Source organism: Seriola lalandi, unplaced genomic scaffold, assembly GCF_002814215.2.
Source record: "Seriola lalandi dorsalis isolate HSWRI2012SDOR001 ecotype SW California unplaced genomic scaffold, Sedor1 jcf7180002054599, whole genome shotgun sequence".
NCBI classification, from domain to species: domain Eukaryota; kingdom Metazoa; phylum Chordata; class Actinopteri; order Carangiformes; family Carangidae; genus Seriola; species Seriola lalandi.
Window position 1 is genome coordinate 354,801 of NW_019525152.1, and position 21,101 is coordinate 375,901.

At 40.6% G+C, this 21,101-nt stretch overlaps 2 protein-coding genes across 2 annotated transcripts; both read right to left on the minus strand.

Annotated features, from left to right (window-relative positions):
- Positions 1-518: 518 nt before the first annotated feature.
- Positions 519-6,618, minus strand: th2 (tyrosine hydroxylase 2). The gene is made up of 12 exons (XM_023419381.2): positions 5,565-6,618; positions 4,378-4,552; positions 4,067-4,155; positions 3,901-3,968; positions 3,765-3,815; positions 3,524-3,669; positions 2,726-2,861; positions 2,558-2,627; positions 2,411-2,467; positions 1,560-1,655; positions 1,322-1,455; positions 519-921 (listed from the first exon to the last, which is right to left on the minus strand). The coding sequence occupies exons 1-12, from the start codon at positions 5,793-5,795 to the stop codon at positions 756-758; spliced, it is 1,419 nt and encodes a 472-aa protein (XP_023275149.1). The 5' UTR covers positions 5,796-6,618; the 3' UTR covers positions 519-755.
- Positions 6,619-6,772: 154 nt separating this feature from the next.
- Positions 6,773-20,496, minus strand: pah (phenylalanine hydroxylase). The gene is made up of 13 exons (XM_023419382.2): positions 20,338-20,496; positions 18,826-18,945; positions 14,523-14,706; positions 12,445-12,533; positions 11,848-11,915; positions 10,851-11,047; positions 10,108-10,243; positions 9,947-10,016; positions 9,749-9,805; positions 8,643-8,738; positions 8,029-8,162; positions 7,819-7,934; positions 6,773-7,334 (listed from the first exon to the last, which is right to left on the minus strand). The coding sequence occupies exons 1-13, from the start codon at positions 20,407-20,409 to the stop codon at positions 7,291-7,293; spliced, it is 1,383 nt and encodes a 460-aa protein (XP_023275150.1). The 5' UTR covers positions 20,410-20,496; the 3' UTR covers positions 6,773-7,290.
- Between the last annotated feature and the right edge of the window lie 605 nt (positions 20,497-21,101).

Here is a 21,101-nt window from a genome sequence, read left to right on the forward strand (position 1 = left end):
TGTGCGGCTCTGATATGCATTGTCGCCTGTGTGGAGATCAAAACGCTGGACGTCCGTCAAAAGAGCCCGAAAGCCAAATCCTCCAGTCGCACGGAGGAAGAGAAATGAAGAGAGAAGAGCATCTGTCAGCAACGCGGCCCTGCGGACCGTACTGTGGTCGGCTGTGAGGTTCTGGTGACCTGGCCCTACTGATGTGCTGGGCCTCAGTGCTGGCTCTGGCCTTGACCAGCAGAGGGAACATGATACTTAAATCATTCATAATTAGCTCCTTCCCTTTTGCTTAATAACACATGAAGATAAATGGGTTCCAAGAATTTTCCAAATGGAAATAGTCGGTTTGGAATTAAAAGCTAGAAAATGGCCTACAAGCCCTGCATTGTAGTGGTTCTCTCTCTCTCTCTCTCTCTCTCTCTCTCTCTCTTTCTCTCTCTCTCTCCTGTTCCTCCTGCAGGACAACACTTAGCACCTTAATTTAAAAAAATATATATTTTCTCTCTCTGGAATATAAAACGTTCACATTTTGAAAATAAACGTTTATTTCTTTTTACATGATCTGCACTTTTACATAATACATTATACACACAAATAAATGGCCCTGTGGAAACTCATAAAAACCTGACTACATTGTGATTCTCTTTATGTGCTGTTCATAATGGTCGATCTCATATACAACGTTTACACAGGCCAAATGTCTGTCCTTCGTGTTTGCAAGTGTCCGTCTGTCTTTATCTCTACAGGAAGTCCGGTCCTGGTCTTTAAGATGAGCTGAGCTTCTCCAAGGCGCCGTGCAGGGTCTTCAGGTCTTCTCTCATCTGGCTCAGAGCGTTTTGGATCTTGCCGGGTTGATCCAGAACCTCCAGGCTGCAGGTAAAGGGGTCATAGCGAACCGCAAAGGGACGCTTGATGGTTGTAGAGAACCTCCTGTGGGAGTGAATGAATGCACATGGATTAGTATTAAAAAAAGATCGATGCTCCTTTGCATAGATTCTGCAAGTCTTTGGATGTTTTCATGGTCATGAGCTCCAAAATCTCCCTGTGGTATTCAACTGATTTTAACTGGTTGAAAGCTCCTAAAACTAGTAAGTGAGCCTTTGAGTTTACATATACTGTTCCTAAAGGTTAAGAATGAATTTCTCAGGTAGGAATATTAAGTAAAATATTTTAAATACAGGCATTTCTCCTAATTAAGTGAATGATTAGCATCAGGAGTAAGTTATTAATCAGTGGTTGAGGTTGATTAGAAACACATTTTGTTGTAATATAAGGGTGGAAAGTTTAACAAACAGATTTAATGTGATGTTTGTATGTAATGAGTAAATACCTCAACTTAATCTTTGCATCCTCAAAGCTCTCGGACACAAAGTAGACAGGCTGGAAGGTCTGGTCCTGGTACGGCTGCACCGCCGTCTCCTCTGGGTGGAACGGCTTGTACTCTGGCTCGTTGGACAGAGCGTACTGGAGGAACAGGTCAAAGGCCGTGAGCGCGCCAAGCAAATAAAACGAGGAGAACAAGCTGCAAGTAAAAATAATCTGTGTGTGAACGGAGAGATGGCACTTACAACCAGCTCTCCGTAGGACGACAGGAGTCCAGCGCCGTAAGCTTTCACTGCTCCGTTCTGCTTGCAGAGGCCAAATTCCACAGTGAACCAGTACAACTACAATAGGAGAACACAATAAAAAAAAGCAGATAAAATTATTTCCAGTCTGCCTGGACGAGGATCTGGTCTCTCTTTTGATCTGCGAATACACCGGGCATGTTTTATTTATAGTAACATCATTTATAATTTATGTACAAGCTGAGAACCAGGTGAAAGTGGTGATGTAGAGATTTAACGCAGCATCTCTTTAATGTCTGTCGACCATAAAAACTGTTTTTAATAAAATGTTAAACCTTTGAACTCAGTCATTAAAAGACTTTAAATGAAAAAGGCACAAAATTAAATTCGGTTTAAATCACTTTACATGTGAATAGACTGCTGTAGTTGTATTTCGTACATTTTTTCTGCCATATTCTTTTGTATAAATACAGAAATTATATTTTTCACACCCTCAAACTGTTCTATAATAATATCTTGAGAGATTATCACTCAGGATTTGTGCATTTTTATAGGTTTCAGTGTAATTTTTCTTGTCTTTTGGCAGCTTTATACTTGATAGGATAAATCAGATTATAGAGTAGTTTGTGCTGAAATTAGCACACCATGAATCACCGAAAATAAACCTGAACTCCAGGAGGGTCAACATAATGTGCAGTTATTAGCTTTAGCCACTAGATGGCACTGAATATCCATTAAAATGCACAAAGTGAGTCACTTCCAAATGTATACAAATGTAAATTCCTCTTAATTTACATGTAAATTTACTTATTTATGGCTGTAAATCTGCTTTTTAAAGGATAAATGAAACCTACTGTTGATAGTTTCTCAATGTCCTCATCTGAAGCTCCAAGTGAGGCAAGTCCAATCTCCTGTAAATGTTCAGATGAATTAGTATTAGAGGAAATACAACTAAATTAAAGAGAAATTAAAGAAGATACAGCGCAGCACAGTCCACCAACCTGCGAAAACTGGGCGAATTCTTTATCTGACAGCATGGGAATATGGCCGAGAAGTTCATGACAGCAGTCTCTGCCAGAGCAGATGGAACAGAGTCAATGAAAGGGGAAAGAGACTGAATACGTGCATCAATAAATACATTTAAAAAGAGTGGATAAACAGTGACTCACGGCTCAGGGGAGTGCATGGGTGCAGAGGAGTGTCGGATGTACTGTGTGCACTGAAACACCCTGAAGGCCAAACTGGCGAGGAAGTCTCTGGCCGACAAGAGGCCGGCGACCGGACGCAGCTGGAAACCCGTTTTCTCTGCAATGACCAGGGAGGAGAGAAAGTGTCGGTGCGACAGTGATGGAGCTCAAAGGCTGAAGAGCTAAAAGATGAATGAAATATAGTCTAGTATCTAGAGTGTAACACTACAATGACCTCAGTGTGTGTTTAATGTCTGTCAGGCAGATTCTTTTTCAGGTTTTCAGACACCTCTAATTTATTATCGCTCTCTTTCTTTATAATAAAATAATCTTATTTGCAACAAGTAGTCGATTATTTGATTCAGTCATTAGACAAAAAATAATCTGGCTACTTTAATAGTTTTTTAAAAGCAAAAAAGCCAAACACCTGCAGGTTGCTGCTTCTTAAATGTGAAGATTTAATGCTTTTGTTTGTCATTTATGACGGTAAACTGAATATCTTTGGGTTTCGGACGCTTGCTCAGACAAAACAAGACATTTTAAGATTATTATTTTAATTATTTTTTGATATTTTATAGACATATCAACTAATGGAGAAAATATTTGGCCTGAAATGATTGTTAGTTGCAGCACTATCTTCTGTCTTTTGAAGAGAGTAAGCTTTCTTAATTCTTCTTTTACTATCTCCGTAACTTTTCACTGTTAGATTTTATAGACCAAAATGTCTCATAATTTTACTTTATAAGTTTCTTTTCATTGTAGTGTGTCTGTATTTGTCACCTCTCAGGAAGGCAGACACCTCTCTGAGCTGAGGGATGCGGTCCTCTCCGTAGCCGCACTCTCTCTCCAGCTGCTGCAGCCCGTCCAGGAACTGACGACAGGCCAGACTCGGGTAAATACTCCGCAGCTGCTGGTAAACCTCCCTCCTTGAATTTAAAACACAGTCACACCGTGTTATCACACCGTTGCAGCCCTGAACCGTCGCCCACAATGCATCTGTAACTGTGCACTTCATTCTCACCATGTGGATACTTCTTCTGCTGTGTACTCCACCGTGGGTAACGGGTCCCCACTGAAACAAAGACAATTCATTTATGACGGGATATTTTAATGATACTCAGAACACGGAGGGACTTTCTTTTTGAGATCCGACTCACTGTTTGTATCTGAAGGCGAGTTCGGAGATATAAGCCCGTCTTTTCCTGTATTCTGGATCACTGAATCCCTGCAACAACAAAAAAAAAAAGGATGTTAAATGAACATGAATTGGCTGTAAATGTGAGTAAAACTGTGATATTTTGCAGCAGATTTATGAAAACTCACCGGATGGTCCTGATCCATGTCTGGATCAAATTTGGTTATTAGCATGTTGCATCTGTCCAGGTCTTTTATCTGTCGGGGGAACCAGGGAACTGTGATGTTGATGGGAGGAAAAAAAAAAGAAATTAATTAGCGGTTTTGTAATCGGCCTGGTTGCATCTTATTATCATATGGAAACATTCAAAAGGAGTATTCAATGAATAAATGAGGCCAGGAACATCGCACACGATATCCTCATCCGTACGTACCTCGCAAGGAACTGTAATAGTTGTAAAGACAAAACAGGGAGTGTGATAATAAAACCATGCACTTGCCTTTTTCCTCCGGTATGGAGCGAACGTCATCAACCACTCTCTTCAGGGAGTTGATGAAAACGTCCAGGTCAGAGCTGTGAACTTCACACTTCATGAAAAACTCCAGGTCCGTCGTGCTGTTCTTCGACTTCCTCCCCGGTCGACTCTCGATGTGGAGAAGTTTAGCTTCAAACGTCTGTGAAGAGCAAAAATAAAAAACAGACAAAAACAATCAAATACAATCACTCTTTCTGGTATTTTATTCTTTCTAACAGGTGATTTGCTGCTGAGGGGAAGTAGCTGCATCTTGTAGTTTAGTTTTTGTCATTAGTCTGAAGAACTTCATGTATTTTGTTTTAATTTTTCTTGAAATCCAAAGGCCTTATGGGAGATAAACTGCCTTTTATTTAACAACAGTTTTATCACCTGGACCAGTTAAGCAATATCTTGTTGATTGGCTTGTATTTTTGGATGTTAAAGCCTAAATTGATGCAAATTAGGGCCTTTTTTTTCTCCCCGACTCGTTCTCGAACCACATCCATAACCTGCATCCATAAAACAAGATTGGAGCTTTTAACTTTAAATGCAATTTCTAAAAATAGAAAACAGAAATCAGCGTTTTAGTGACTTTTTGTGCCTGTTTTCTCAGATGAAACCACATCTGGATAAAACACAGCTGTATATCATGCTCTGTTTTTCTCAATTATGATCAGCTGAGACACAAATTGTTATTTTTTGTAAATTAGCTTTCAGATTAATAATTTGCATATAAAATATATAATTAATTTACAAAATATTGTGAATTATACAGATTACAAACAGTGTATAAAATAGTTTAAATTAGCTTCGACTCGACTGGACATACACCAATGATAATGATCCAGTAACATAATAACACTGACAGTTACTTCACATTAGGAATTCACATGCAAAACATTTAATTATCTATATTCACTTTTTTTAAATTAGCTCCTCCATGTGACAGCATCAGTGGTAATAATAATAAAATATATAATATTTCACATTCACAAAGGCCATTTCCCCTCATAATTACTTTAACTTTTAATACTTTAACTAAGTTTAAAATAACATTAACTCAAGTAAAATCAGGAATGCAGAACAGAGTATTTCTACAGTGCAGCACAGTTCAGTTTTCCTGGAGTAAATGATCTGAATACTTCCTCCATCTTTGTTTATTTGGGGCTCACCTCGAATATTTTCCCGGTTTTGAAGAATCCCGCGTTTTTCTCGTTGCTGAGAGCGAACAGGACGTTCAGAGTGACCCTGCCGTCCTTCTCCTCGAACACGAAGCCGTCTCCGTACCTGGAGGGCCCCGGGGAGCCCGCGGAGCCGCTGCCGCGCTCCCTGCGAGCATCCTCGATCAGACTCTGCTTCCTCCCGCCGAACGGCGCGGCCTGCACCCCGCCTTCCGTCTTCATGTGTGCGCGCTCTGCTGGAGGCTTCACGGAGACACCGGAGCCGACGGTGCGTGTGTGCCATCACCGGTGCAGTGGACAGGTTTAAATACCCTGTCATCTGAGGGGCTTTATGGAGATGAGTTGCGCAAGCACAGCACGTGTGTTTGGCTTTTTGTGGGGCATGTTTTGCGTCATGATATCACATCTATTTATGGGACAAAAACAGTGCTATTAGGAGGGAAAACAGCCCATAATAACAGTGGTTGCACAGAAAATGCATTAGGGATCGAAATTTTGTGAATGACAGATGCATTCAACCAAAAAAAGGTCATTATGAGTTACATAAATGTTACATGTCCTATTTATAAAAGAATACTCAATTCCCTGACCTCATTATCTGCTTTTTAGTATTTTGTTGATGATATATGATGGATTTCTAAATGTTTATCAGATGCTCTTTATCAATTAGAGTTGTGCAATAAGTATTCAGGTCACTTACTTTAGTAAAAATCCTGCATTCAGAATTAGATTTTCATTATTTTAATTTCCCAGGGTCAATGCACATTGACCAGCATCAATATAAATGTACCAGTGTTAGCCAAAAGATATTATATTAGCCTTTAAAACAACAACAAAACAAACAGCATGTGCAGTCCTAACAGCAGGAAGCAGCTGAACAGGATGAACTGAAGCAACAAAGCAAAAATAACTTACTTATGTGAGTATAAAAATGTCAGCCACTAAATGCGATTCAATTCTTGGATCAATATTATTGTTGCAACATGCAGGCAGCTGTTTAATATTATAGTTAATGCAGTTGAAAGAAAACTACTGTATGTATCGTCGGGTAGTTTAATGTTTAACAATGCATCCCGTCCTATTGTGTAAAATTGAAATAGAAAAAGTAACTCAAAATTGTAGAGCGCTGTTAATTTTGTAGAAGAATATTAATAGATATATGAAAAAGTGATCAGTAGGAAAGCATTAGAAGACAGAGCCAGAGGATGAAATATTCATTTATTTCACATTTCATGCGTATACAAAACAGCAAAATGAAAGCTTAAGTGACAAAAATGATCTCAATAGACTTTTAGGCTTGAAATGCATAGAAAAAAAATCACTTATTGCAGTTGTCTTGCATTATATTAGAAGCAAAATTGTATGTTTACATATTTGGTTTTAAATTCATTGAGGTCACAGAGGAGATGTTGATTGTCAAAACCCTCTTATTTTGAAAAGCATGTATACATTTATACTGTAATAATGTCGTTAAAGAGACATTCCTTATTGTCCTGCATTAGCAACAGGCTACACTTTATTCACTTAACTAAAATACACAGAGAACGCATCTTACTAATTGGATAACAGTAATAAAGCCATTATTTGATTTGCATATTTGCTTTAATACAAAGAGAGCTAATTTGCAGGCATGCTAAGCGTAACAGTAAGAGGCCAGCAGTCTAATAAATGAACGACTGTTCCAATGAAAAAAAGATGCTTCAGATTACACGTGCAGTTACGCTAGTTTCCGCAGGGCTTCACACAGTTTCCCCATTTCACCTAAAACAAAAGAAAAAACAAGAGAAACAACCCTTTATTGTGATTCTTTGCTTCATTTCTTATTAAAACACGAGCATAACACGAGTGTAGACGAGCTTTTAAGAGCTGAAGGGGGTCACATGATAAATCTGAGAGGTGGCGAGAGGGTCAAAAGGACAGGGAGGCAGAAGTTAAACATTCATGCTACACAACTTATATTTATATTTTTAAACATTTCCATAATTTTTGCAGTTTTAGCTCTAAAAATTCAAAATAAACCAGTGTTTTTGTACTGTCTTGTTGTTTAATAATATAAAGGGGAAGTGCCGTCTAGTGACGACACTGATGACGAGATGCAGCGTTGTGCGTTTCTCTTTGCAGTAATCGCAGCAGCGAAAAGAAACAGAACCACTGCTTTCAAAATCAATACATTTAACCGAATTAAAGGGGATTGTGTCGTTCAGCTTTGTGCACAAAAAATAGCTGACGTGAGTGTGATACATACTACCAATGCTGTCGGCCAGGTTCTTGAGCTGCTGGGTGTTATCCAGCACTTCGATGCTCTGGGTGTAGGGGTTGTAGCGCACTGTGAAAGGCCTGGGGATGGTGCCTGCAAATTTCCTGTGGAGACAAAAGTTAAACAGGTTGAGTGTTAAAATAAAGTTATGGAACAGATACACTTCAAAATATGAGTAAGAAACAAAACATTTCTTACCTCACTTTCTCTTTGGCGTCTTCAAAGCTCTCAGCAACAAAGTAAACAGGCTGGTACTCTGTGATGGGGTATTTCTGGAGGCTGGTCTTGTCGGGGTCAAAGGGCTGGAGTCTGGGCTTGTCTGTCAAACTGTACTGGAAGAAAACAGCGTAAAAGAATATATTCAGGGATTTCAATTTCTCAATGAGTGTGTCTATTCCCGGCCGTCAGGACACAGGAAGTGCAGCAGGATTTGGGGCTCGGCTTCTTTCTCTGTTGATGTGACTCGGCAGAGTGCACATCCTCTGCTGACGGCGGCTGATGTAACTTGTGACCTCAATAACGAGCATGCTCGTCGTTCTCTCTGCCCCCACTTACCCAGTGAACCACTTTACCCACACCCCGCCGGGGCTGGCGGGCCGACTCCCCCAGTGACACATTAAACCTGAATCTGAGTGGACCACTAACCCACTGCCTGCACCGCTGCGGTTGTGCAACAAGGTGAACGTGTTATAACAACAGATATGGGGTGGGGGGGGTCAGCAGGAGGGTAGGCAGCACTAAAAGCGATGTACATATTGTTTCCCTGTCTTCACGGACTCAAACACTTGCATCAGCCCCCCTCCTCTCCTTACCTGCAGCTCTCCAAACGATGAAAGCAAGCCAGCTCCGTAAGCTTTGATCTCTGAGCCCTGCTTACACAGGCCAAACTCCACAGTGAACCAGTACACCTGAGGACATGAATAATACAATCACAGAAATATGATTCATGCAACAAACCCAGGCAAGAATTCACAGAGACAGTGATGGTTGATCAACAATCTCATGTACAAACCCTAAAACTGAAGGAGCTTCAGTGTCAGATCACCTATATAAAAATATAATATATATATTTTCTTGCGCTACGTTTCCCTGCATATAGTTTCTGTTTAATGCACAAAGGTTTTAACACACCTGTTTTAGAGATTACTGAGATCACAGCGTTAGCAGGTCACATTAAAAGTACAATCATTAGCTTATGGTGGCTAAGGCTAACAAACTTGAAGTAAATATTGCTGTATAATGGACATTACTGAGTCAGTTTGTTGACTTTTGCTTCTGTTACAGTAGCTTAGCATTTTAGCTTTAGCATTTTTCATTGTCTCCGAATTGTACTTTGCGGACGCCGTTCAGCAAAAGTAACATAGTGTCACGTCGTCTCACTTTAAAGGATCAGTGTGGAGGATTTAGTGGCATCTAGTGGTGAGGGTGCAGACTGCACCCAGCCGAACACCCCTCCCCTCGCCCCATTCAGGAAATGTAAAAAAAGCAAAAGCCTCTCTCTAGAGCCAGTGTTTGGTTTGTCCGCTCTGGGCTTCTATAGAAACATGTGGTTATACACTAATGAAAACATAATTATGAATGTTATATTATTAATTATATAATATTAAAATATGGAGCACCTTAACTATCCTGATGCTCGACGCCACAAGAGATAAGTGAGACTTTCTTTTCTTTTTTTTTTTTATTTGGGAGAAACAACCCTGTAAGACCCTTTAAAACCCTCTAATCCTACTTTGTAATTAAAATCCCCAAATTAATCACACAGATATTAAAAATACATCAAATACAATAATTTCAAAAGGAGTTTCTCTGGGCGTCCTTGACATGAAATCACCTATTCTGGTCTTAGTGCAACTAAGTTAAAAATAAGAAAGTTCATATAGTGTTATTATTTCTCTCACAGTAGCACAGTACTCACAGTAGCAAGTTTCTCAATGTACTCATCAGGAGCACCAAGGGAGGCGAGTCCAATTTCCTATACAAGCAAATAATTCAGAAAAATAAAAGGTTACAGAATTTCATGCGTTACGTGGATATATTCAGGATTACGTAACTGAATAAAGCAAGTGCTGTTTTTAATTACTTTTAATTACGCTGTGACGGGACATTTTATTACCTGTGAGAACTGGGCAAAACTCGGGTCAGCAAACAAAGGAACATGTCCCAGGAGCTCATGGCAGATGTCCCTGTGTCAGAAACAAAAATTACACTTTAATTATATATAAGTTGTGTATTTTTCCTTCTTTCACAGATTGGGTTCAGACACTAAACACTCACGGCTCAGGTGTGTACGTGGGCTTGGAGCCGTGACGGATGTACTGCGTGGAATGGAAGACGCGGAAGGCGAGTCCGGCCAGGAAGTCCCGGGACGAGAGCAGGCCGGCCACCGGGCGGAGCCGGAAACCTGTGCACGCTGCGGGAGAGGGGCAGACAGGTGAAGGAGAAGAAGAAGAAGAGGGTGAGTGTTTGGTTGTGTTGAGTAACAGTGGTTAGAGAGAGGAGGGAGGGAGGAGGAGGAGGAAGAGGAGGAGGAGGAGGAGGAGGAGGAGGGAGGAAGTACGGTGTTTGAATAGATTCTGGACTCCATCATTGGCACTGAGAGGTTTCCAAAATGAATAAGTAAATGTTTCATACAGTGTATCATGGCAGGAAGGTAAAAGGGACATAATAGTTTTTACTGTAAACAGGTGAGAGGTCTGTTGGCTTCTACTTGTCAGATGAGTGATGTGACTTTATTCGATACATGAAAATACAGAACATAATCCTGCATATGATCCTAGACTCATTTCCATTGCGGTCCTGAGGTTTCTGGACTAGGAGGCAGGCGGGAGGAGGAAGAGGAGTGACATGTATAAGCTATGAAATGAAACCAGTTACATGTTGTAAGTAGGCTCTGCTGTGGACTGTTAAAACATTCACATGTAATCCAATAAAATTAATCACAGCATAAGCACAGAGTTAAACTGTGTAACACATTAACACATATAAATGTTGTAGGTCGATGACAGCGCAGCACTTACACTGCAGGAAGCGGGAGACGTCCTCCAGCTGTGGGATGTTGTCCTGCCTGTAGCCGCAGTATTTCTCCAGCAGGGGGAAGACGCGGTTGTGTTCGCGGCAGGCGTGGGTCGGGTACAGAGTCTTCAGCTCCTTGAACACTGTGCCCCACGTGGCCTTCTCCTCCGCTGTGTACTCCACTCGAGGGATGACTTGGCCACTGGGACAGAGACACGAGGTTGTTGTATGTTAGTATTAAGACCCTTCTGTCTCTGGCAGTGATCTATGCTTTAGACTTTCCCTAGAAATAAACATTAAATAAATAAGTTATATACTGTAATACTATATAAACAGTAAAAAGTGATGAAGGGTAAGTACACACATAAAGATGTATTTTCCCTTTGAGAACCAGGAAAACTGGATTAATGTGGTGAACAGCTCGTTAAAGCACCAATGTGCAGGATTTGAACGTTTCTGACTTTGGCGACTCCTAGTGGTCGTTTCAAAAATGACTGTTGCACTAATACACAAACTGTTTTCAACAGATATATTCAAAATATTGTCTCATCACAGAAATAAAATTTACATATAAGGGCTTTAAATTTAAAAAGCTGTAATTGTTTACAGTGTATATAAATATGTTTTTATCGATATCTGTGACCTTTTATAACCTTTTTAATGTAGATTTGCCCTTTAAAAAGCTTATAATGCCCTTTATTTCCACACAGAATCACGTCCTTGTTTGTCAGTATTACACAGCGATGTAAATGCGTTTCACAGCTTGACGCTCTTTGTTGTGCCTGTGAACAATACTTTTCAATTACACACACAAAGACCAAGGTCCTTTAACTCCACCGTTGGCCTCTTGTAATTTGTTTATGATCGTTTTCAAAGGGGCAAAGGAAGGACAGAAATCAGCCAGAAAATCCACATTAATATTTAAAAGAAATTCCTGTTTTGACTTTTGTAAAAAAAAAAAAAGCAAAAAGGGGGAAAAAAGAGATTTTCAAGAAGAGTTACTGTCTGTAGTTGTAGGCGATGTCGGCGAACTCCTTCCTGCGGGCTCTGTAGACTGGATCTGTGAAGCCCTGAACACACACACACACACACACACACACACACACACACACACACACACACACACACACACACACACACAAAGGAAAGCCATGTTAGATCTCATGATCGCAGCCTGGCCACTCTCAGCTAAATCAAAGAGAGGAAATCCTCTGCTCAGGCTAAACCCTGTGGCCTTTGACAGCATTATGCACTCCGTCTCTAATAAGAGCACGCAAATACATATTCAAATGAAGCCTTTGTAGAGTGTTTTTCAGCTTATGATGAATACATTTTGCTTTAATGGCGGTGGCAAAAGGGAGCAATTATCTATAATTATAGGGGCTCAATTAAAGCAATGACATCAATTTGTGTTTCTAGATAGTTTCCATTAGAATAGACGGCAGAGTGCGGCCTGTCATCTCTGCAGCCCCCGTCTTTAATAAGACGTGTGGGCGTGAGTGGACACGTATTCACACACAAACACACACACACACACACACACACACATGCAGAGGCAGGATGTGGCACACAGACAGTGATGGATGAGTCAGTCTTTACCGGGTGATCCGCATCCAGCTCGGAGCCGTAACTGAGGATCTGGTTGGCGAATCGGTCCAAGTCCTGGATGTCATTAGGGAACCATGGCACTGGAGGATAATAACAGTTATTAAACATCGATAATTTGTGTTTTTATTCAACATAGTGTTTATTCAGGTCAAATCAATTTAGCATTCATTCCACAAACACTGTCCAGAGGGAAGAACATGTAGAAATCATGGAAATTTCCAATGTTAGTAGAACAATAAAAGTATTTTAGGCTTGAGTTGGTGCTAATTTATCTATCCCATATTGTGCAGATCTGAAAAGATTAGCCGATTAAGTCATAATCAACAGAAAATTTTAATTATTTCGATGATTACTTAATCGCTACAGTATTTTTTCAAACAAAAATACCAACTGTTAATTAATCCCAGTGATGCTTCTGTCTGTTTTATATCATTGCAAACTGAATCATTTTGGACTTTTAATCCAACAAACAAACAAGACACAGACGTCACTTTAAAGGCTGGTTTCATTATTGATTAATCTACTGATTTTTTTTTTTTGATTCATTGATTTAGGTGATGTCTTCAACTGCCTTGTTTTGTCTGATCATCAGTTCAAAGTTTATTTGAGTTACAATCATTTAAAAGAAAAAGAAAAGCAGCAAATCTCCATATTGGAGACGTAAAAAACAGATACATTTGTTTCTTTATTTCATCTTAAAAATGGACAAATGATCATTTGATTATCAAATTAGTTGCAGATTATTCTCAGATTATAATTTTTTACAGACCAATTAAAAATCTGTGTGAACTACATCCTGAATATTGTGACATTCGTGACTGAAATGAACGAGCAGATGATGTTTTGCCTATAGGATTTTGTCCCCAGTGCCGTGGCATGTTGACACTCAACAGAACAGTACACGAGGGGCATCTGCTAGTTCATATGGATTTATGACCCTCAAAAAAAACACTGGGGCCCAATCATTAATCTACATTTGTGCAGTGTGGTCTACCCCGAGGCCCCCGGGAAGACAATAGGCTCCTGCCAGGCTCCTCTATAAACAGGCTGTCTCCAAAACAGGCCGCGACTATCCCCTCGTCCACTTGACCCTGACCAGTAGACCTCGGTGTCTCTGTGGGGGTCAAAGGATGATCCATGGTGGCCCTGTCTGTCTCAGCCCGCCGTGACCTTGGCATGTTCTGCTTCCCCGTGTTAGTGTGCGGCCCAGACACAGGGCTCCTCTGTTCACGCCAGGCCTGTTGGTCCTCAGTAGCTAAACTAATGTCATTCTGGAAACAACTAATAAAGGGGATCTAGATGTGGGCGATGGGCCATCAGTCTCATCGGCGACACTGTCTGTCCATGACTAAGTCTGGCTGGGGGGTGCCGGGGGTGGGGGGGGGGTTCATAAACCTCCAGCCAGCAGCCATCACTGTGCTCCGTTGATAAATGGATCGTTTCAGCTGCGTGTGCCTCTGGGGGGTGGCAGTGTCGGCCCACCACTTTGACCCAGACTGAAATATCTCCAAACTATACCTGCTAAACATGTTAGCATGCTGTTTTTAGCATTTGGCAATGAGCTGCTAGCATAGCTGCTAATTAAAAATATAAATCAGTGACATCAGCTTTATCAAAAATCCACTAAACCCTGAGGTATGAGTCTGAGGATCTAATAACATTTCAATACTCCTAAAAGTTGAGGAACAATTTGGAACCAATTATTTGATGACAAGAAATTATTATTTGGTCAATATGATACATCAGATGAGATAAACTCTAAATGGACCAGTTTTTTTTATTTTTAAATGATGTTTAATTTGAGATGTGAGGACAGTTTTGCTTGATCCATGAACAGTGATGCAAAGTGTACGTTCAGCATTAGTTTAGCATTATCACGAAGAGGTAAGAAATGAGCAACGTGAGTGACATGTCACAATTATCCTCCTGTGTTTGAAAGCACAGACAATCGTTTCCAACTCTCCCCTCACCGCATGTGCAGCTGCCATTTCTACACATCTGGTGTTTGTATTATTTCGAGGTTTCATGCTTATCTTGTCCTCACTGCAGCTACACACACAATGTCTGACCTGTATCCTTCTCTTTGTTGCGTGACAGCTCGTGCACGTGGCCGCTGATTTGTGTGCGCAGGCCGTCAATGACCTCATCCAAGGCCTGGGAGCAGGTGGAGTCCACGCTGATGAAGAACTCGTACTGGTCTTTGTTCATCCGCGACGGACGGGACTCGATGTGCATCAGGTTGATGCCCTTGTCCTGCAGGGAACAGAGGCACAGAGGAGACTGTGGTGAGAGCCCAGTTGATGTTTGTTGTTTGGTTTTTGCAGAACTTATTTTGTCTTCTCTGTGTATATTTCAGGTAATTTTCCCGTCTGTCGAAGGCAGAAGGTTCAAAGTAAACAAAGATAGTGCAAGTGCAAATATTTTTTGCTGCAGCAATAACTTTGTTCCACCACTAGAGGGCGGTGTGAGGTTGTTAAATTGATGGTTATTATTTATCAGACTTAGTGCAGTCCACTCTGACCTTGGGTAAGAGCTGCCTTGAACTCTCTCTCTGCAAACTGACACTGAACTGCAGGGACAGGACTTGCATAGTAAAGGTATTCAGGACATATTGTACTGGTTCAGATAAATCCCCCTGCCCTGCCGGTGTTTAGCTCATTTCTCACTCTGCAGCATGAACACAGGACTTTTGGGAAGTTTCCAGATTTTTTTTTTTTTGTTTGGACGTGATTCCGATGTCCAACGTGATCGTTAAGTCGTAATTACCATCAAAAATGTGTTTTTGTTTATGTAACTTTTGGGGAGGGAGAGGGAGTGTGTTGTTCTCTGTCTACCATAGGCTAAGTAAAGAGGAGGGCGTGAGCAGCCCCCCCCCCGTTTTCTCCCATCTGGATCCCATTCGATATATAACAGATTTTTTTAAGGCCCACGCTTCCCCCTGGGGGTGATCCAGACACGACCAAAGACAGTGTCCAGGTTGGCATTTGAAAGAGAAGATGAGTCGCTCTTTGTGATGTAATATCATCTTTTCACAGTCAGTGGATTTACTGTTGCTTTCTGAACATATTAAAGGAGAAACAACAATGTTTTCCAGTTGAAAATTTCAGTTGTTTGCCTTCATTCCTGTAGCTATTCCCTATAAATTCAATATGATACATAAAACCGTTTTTAAGACTTACACTGAATATATTATGAAAACAGGTCTTTAAAAACTAATGAGGTGAGCTCAAGTAAAACCCATTATCCATTAATGATTTCCCTTTTAAGTTTTAAGTTTCAAAAGAGGAGATTTAGTCTAGATACAAATAATTAGACTAAACTTTGAGAGAATTACGACACACATGGTGCAAAAGGGGCTGCAGAAGATGCCTCCTAATATTTTGTGCATTCTTTGCATTAACATTTAAATTCTAATATGTTTGTACAGTCAAGTTTGTTCAGTGTCAGGTGATTTTTATTTATTTAACTTATATATATAAGTTTTGGAACCAAAATGTGCTTTTTCTGCACATATAACATAAATATTTCAACGTAGCTTAACATAGTCAACCATTAATCCTAAACCCAGTAACATGTAGGGGCCGTTTGGTCAGGTTTCAGTACCCGTCTGAGCCGTCCCTCCACTGCAATGCAGGTGACATTAAACCCTTTCCGTCGCCCCGGCTGAGATGCGAGGTCAAGGTCGGCCCGTGGCTCTGACTCGTCACATGATAACCACGCTGCCGTGTCACATGCGTGCTTTGAGTCTCAGGCGGATAAACAGCGTGGTGGGCTTTTGGTTTGTGGCTTTCTGGATAAAATACAGAGATTTGACATTCACAAGATTTGACGACGAGCACATGATAGGTGCCACGGCTGCTAGGCTAAACTTTAGCACACGGTCGGAGAGCAACAGGGAGAACGTGCAGTGTGTTCTCTTCAGAGCTGTGTTGTCGGGGTGGGTGGGGGGGGGGGGGGGTCAGCTAATGTTACAGTGCCGTATGAGGGGTGTGCTGATGGTTTGGGGATCATTTAAACAGAAAGTCTGGAAATGAGAGGAGAGCAGAGGAAGGGGGGTGGGGGGGGTGGAGCAGGGGGAGGATCGGGAACGTGGGAGCTCATAGGTTCAAAGACGATCCTGATGTTTGCTGCTGCATTTGGTGAACAGCATTTGGCACATATTTGGTATTGATCACAGTCAACCCACTCACAATCTGCTCCTCCCCTTAAGAAACCCACATGACTGAGGAAAAGACTTTTTCTCTTTAATCTAAAACATTTTGTTTTGTTGTTGTGTTGCATGTTTTTTTGGGGGTTTTTCTTTTTGACTGTGTTCTTGAAAAATGTTCGGGAGTCATACTTTGCGCTTCGCCTGCAGGAGGAAGAGCAAACGCAAATCTTGATAGGGCGGCGATGTTGAAGATTAAACCGTTGGTGTTTACTTCGAGGCAGTCACGTACACACAGGTGGTTTAGATCGATGACACAGAATAAAACACATGACGCACACTGATACGTTGACCCTCTTGTGGTTGCAAACATTCAGATTCCAAAGAAGTGCAACAGGTACTTCACGTTTCACGTATCACTCAAGTTTTACCATGTAAGCAGCATTTTAAAGGGCAATAATATAACCCTAACGATGTCATAGTGATGTCATCAGGGTGCGCTCGACTCGGACTTGAGTCTTAAGTTGAAAACTTTACAAATCAAAAGCCTGTGTTACAAAGTCGAGGTGTAACATTTAGAAGATGTGGGCATTAATGAAAGACATTACTGAGTTGCATTATGGGAAACGTAGGACACACATACTAGCGACTAAAAGCCAGAATATCTCTGAATAGCTCTGTTGCTTCAATCTTTATTGTTCTTCTTTTAATCTGTTTCTCCCAACTTTATAAAAGTGCATTACTAAATAGCTGGAGTGGCCCTTTAATATTATAGAGGGTTATGGTGGGAATGTTGTAACTACTTTATATCCTATTGAGTTGTTTAATCTTTAGTAAAATCAATATTGTTTTAACATTATTTCTCGATACATCGATTAATCGTTTTATCTATGAAATGTCAGAAAATACAAAAAAAATCCGGAGAAACTTGATAAAAATTTAAAAATTGATATAAAAGAAATTGAAAGTTTAGCATTTTTTTGTTGGAAAAATGACGATTAATTGATCATCAAAATAGTTGCTTATTTATTTTCTGTTACTCGACTAACTGATTGATCGACTATTCGTTGCAGCTCTATACTTAGTTCAATCAGTTCGCTGTTTCATTGCTGCGGGACACCTGGAGGAGCTGGGTTAGTGGATCAAAGAGCCACCTGTCATGTTTGCACACGACTGATACACAAACAGCCGAGATAAGCTCAGTTTGTTTAGTTCCCTTCTTCAAAGGGTCGAAAAAGGTTGTGAAAACTACACAAAAACAACTACAGATAAATCACGTATAAAACCTACTTCCCTTCTGCCCGAACTCAGCTACGACTAAATGTAGTGACTATTAGAATTATAAACTAGATTTTGTGATGCTGCAATATATTAATATCAAAATGCTTTAAAATATTTCTGTATGTGGAGCTTGTTTAACGTTAATCAATAACTTTTTGAACCTGAAAGACCCGAGGAAGCTTGAGCCCCTCATCGTGTCATAAAAAAAAATTGCTCAACATTTTATATAATAAATTTTTCCTGAGGATTAAACAAAAGTTAGAGGTTCTGCTACATGGATTTTTATTTGCTTTTTTCTGAGCCACATCAGCCATTTACAGTCTTTATGCTAAGCTAAGCTAACTGGCTGCTGCATGTAGCCTTGTATTTTTTCCCAAAATGTTGAACCTATCCCTTTAAACATTCAGCCTGTTGTTTGTCATTTGTTTTGTGGATTCCTCTGATTCAAATGCATTTCAACTTTATTTAAAACATTGTTGTTTGGTTCCATAAACAAGTCAGTTTTAGTCATTTGAAGATGTGTTTCTGACCACAGCCTGGAGTAGTTAGTTTTACCACGTGAAGACTAAAACCACCCCAGCACTAAATTAACATTCCTACATTCTCTGGTTGTTAACTGCAGGAGGAACTGCTTGAATTTCTGCTCTCAACATCCTGAAGAAACGCAGTTTGCGCCGCATCACCTGGGGCCGACTGCGACTTATTTCATAGCCTGGAGAGGAAGAATAGATCTAATGATGATGGTTGAGGACATTAAAGTGTCATTTTAACTATGTGTGGGCCCAGACCAAGAGTAATGGCCGATAAAAAAAAACAGTCTCGTGCTGTGCGCTCATGACAGTCATGAGAAATTTTGCTGCTGATCGCTTGAAGATCGGGAGAAGCGTTAGGGCTGAAGGAGCGACTGCATGTTCGTGCGCTGTTACTGGAGAAATGGGGTTTACCTCAAAGAGCCGCAGGGCCTTGGCTAAAGCTCCGACCTCCTCTTTCAGGGAGAAGATGCAGGAGATCACCTCTGACTTCTTGTTGGTCTCCTCCTCCAGGTACATGGAGCCCCTTCTCTTCTGTGGAGAGAGACAGAGTAGAGGCTCAAAACAAAGGGCTTCAATGTGGATTTATGCTCAAGTTTATGGATTTTTAGATCGTCACACACGTAACGCTAACAAACCCACGCTAAGCTTTCATCACCTCACACCTGCACTTTCCTAATCAAGATGATCCGTAAATCTCAGATTTTCTTATCACTATATTGCTGTTTGATTTGGCCTTGGCTCTCCTTGTGTGTGTGTGTGTGTGTGTGTGTGTGTGTGTGTGTGTGTGTGTGTTTAAGCGCAGCCATATGTAAGAGAGAGAGCATGAAATCCATTTGAAAGCCACGACACTCTGCGTTTGAGGTGTCTGATCATAAAGCTTGAAGCCCCTCACACCTTTAACCTTTAGACGCGGACCCCGGCAGCGGTTGTAACGCTGGCGTGACCACATGCTCCGCACACCAGAGGATTTTTAACGAATAAGAGAATGAACATTAACACATGCAGACTTTTTTCTTTTTTTTTCTGCAGGTGCGTCACAGAGGAGCAGAATATTTTACAGATGCAGAAATTCCTGCACAACCCGGACGGTTATTTATTAAATTTAAAGTTTTTTCTTGAAACAAATCCACTGACAAAAAACCTTAAATACTTTGTTTGTCTTGACTGCTCGAGTACGGTGAAGGAATTTCTTCATGTTTAAAACCAGAGGGCTTTTACAAGGGCTCCGGCTAATGATTAATTTCAGTATTGATTAACTGAATAAACGTTTTTTTTTTGTACAAAATATCAGAAAATATTGAAAACTGCACAACACAATTTCCCCAAACCCCAAATTAAATTAATTAATGAGCATTTTAGACAAACAAAGGCAGGAAATCCTCATATTTAAGAAGCTGGAACTCGATAATAGTTGGCTTTTCTGCATGAAAAATAACGCAAATGATCAAATTATTGATCAATCAAGTAATTATTTAATCTCTAGCTTTTATAAACATTTTAAATTTATATCCATCTGTCCAAATACCTGTGTAGTAGTCATACCTATGACTGCACATATTGTCCATTTGGTCATTGACATCAGCTCTTTGTTGTTTTTGCCTTCTATTCACTGAGGCACCTTTGCGGTTCCCTGCTTTGTCTCCTGTTGTACCTGGAAAATTCCAGCTATGACTTTTCTTTGTTACTGTTGCTGCACTGATGTGATTCAGTAAATGAAAGATTACATGCAGTTATTTGCTTTTTCTGCTCACAGTGCTCATGTCATGACTAAAAACAACACAAATCAGTTGATGGATTTGCTCTCGAAAACAAAACAAGAAAAGTGTTGGGGGAAAAAAAAAAAGCAAATGCAAAAATGCAAAGACAGTTATAAATGAATGAAGCAGATATAATAAGATGTCCAGAGTCAGAAAGCAGATTTACCCGGATGACTTGGTCGTCTGTCTCCGCCTCGGGGCCGTAGTTTCCATTGACTCTCTTGTACGCAGCTTCCATCTTCTCGCTCTTCAGGTAAACAACCTGTGTGCGCTGATGCTGAGCTGTGAGCTGTGGTGAAGTTTCTGGGAGCAGCTCCTGTCTATAAAAACCTCCCCGGTTTAACGTGGAGCCACGTGACACCACCACCACCACCCCCCCCCCCCCCCCCCCCCGCACCGGTCTGTCACGGGATGCTCGTTGTGAAACTGATTCACAACGGCGCATCTGGTTCTTGTTGTGCACCGCTGGGTTGAGATTGCCCCCGGGTCTGCGAACTTTCTTTCTCTATTTGTTTGTGTTTGTGCGCTCGTGCTCGTGCTCGTGACAGACATGACAACAGGTAGATAAGCATAGAAACAGTGGGAAAACGCGCAGTTATCGTTGAATCGTTGAATCATTGGATTCTCGACACTGTAAAAAAAACGGTCAAATGACTGGCAGCAGCGGAAAGTAAAATATCCTAATTCAAATAAAGTGTAAAAACAATAAATTTATATAAAGTTTCATTAATATTTCTACAGAGAAAAACTGTTATTTTACAGATTTTTCACCTTTAATAAAGTGACTCCACTAAAGTTTTTTGCAGAGGAACTTTTTCCTAATAATAAAATTAAGTGTCAATCAATGAAATATTAACACATTCTTAATATTGTAAAGTAAACCTTTTGTTTTGGAAGAGAAAGTAAAAAATATGTGTTTAACAGATTAAA

Coding starts and splice junctions, on each gene's coding strand:
- pah (XM_023419382.2), bottom strand. CDS start 20,409: ATGGAAGCTGCGTACAAGAGAGTCAATGGAAACTACGGCCCCGAGGCG. Junction 10,017..10,107: donor CCCACGTACACACCTGAGCC/GTGAGTGTTTAG, acceptor TTTCTGACACAG/GGACATCTGCCATGAGCTCC. Junction 7,335..7,818: donor CCTGGCCGACAGCATTGGTA/GTATGTATCACA, acceptor CTTTTGTTTTAG/GTGAAATGGGGAAACTGTGT.
- th2 (XM_023419381.2), bottom strand. CDS start 5,795: ATGAAGACGGAAGGCGGGGTGCAGGCCGCGCCGTTCGGCGGGAGGAAG. Junction 3,969..4,066: donor ACATGGATCAGGACCATCCG/GTGAGTTTTCAT, acceptor TTGTTGTTGCAG/GGATTCAGTGATCCAGAATA. Junction 3,670..3,764: donor GCAGAAGAAGTATCCACATG/GTGAGAATGAAG, acceptor TTTAAATTCAAG/GAGGGAGGTTTACCAGCAGC.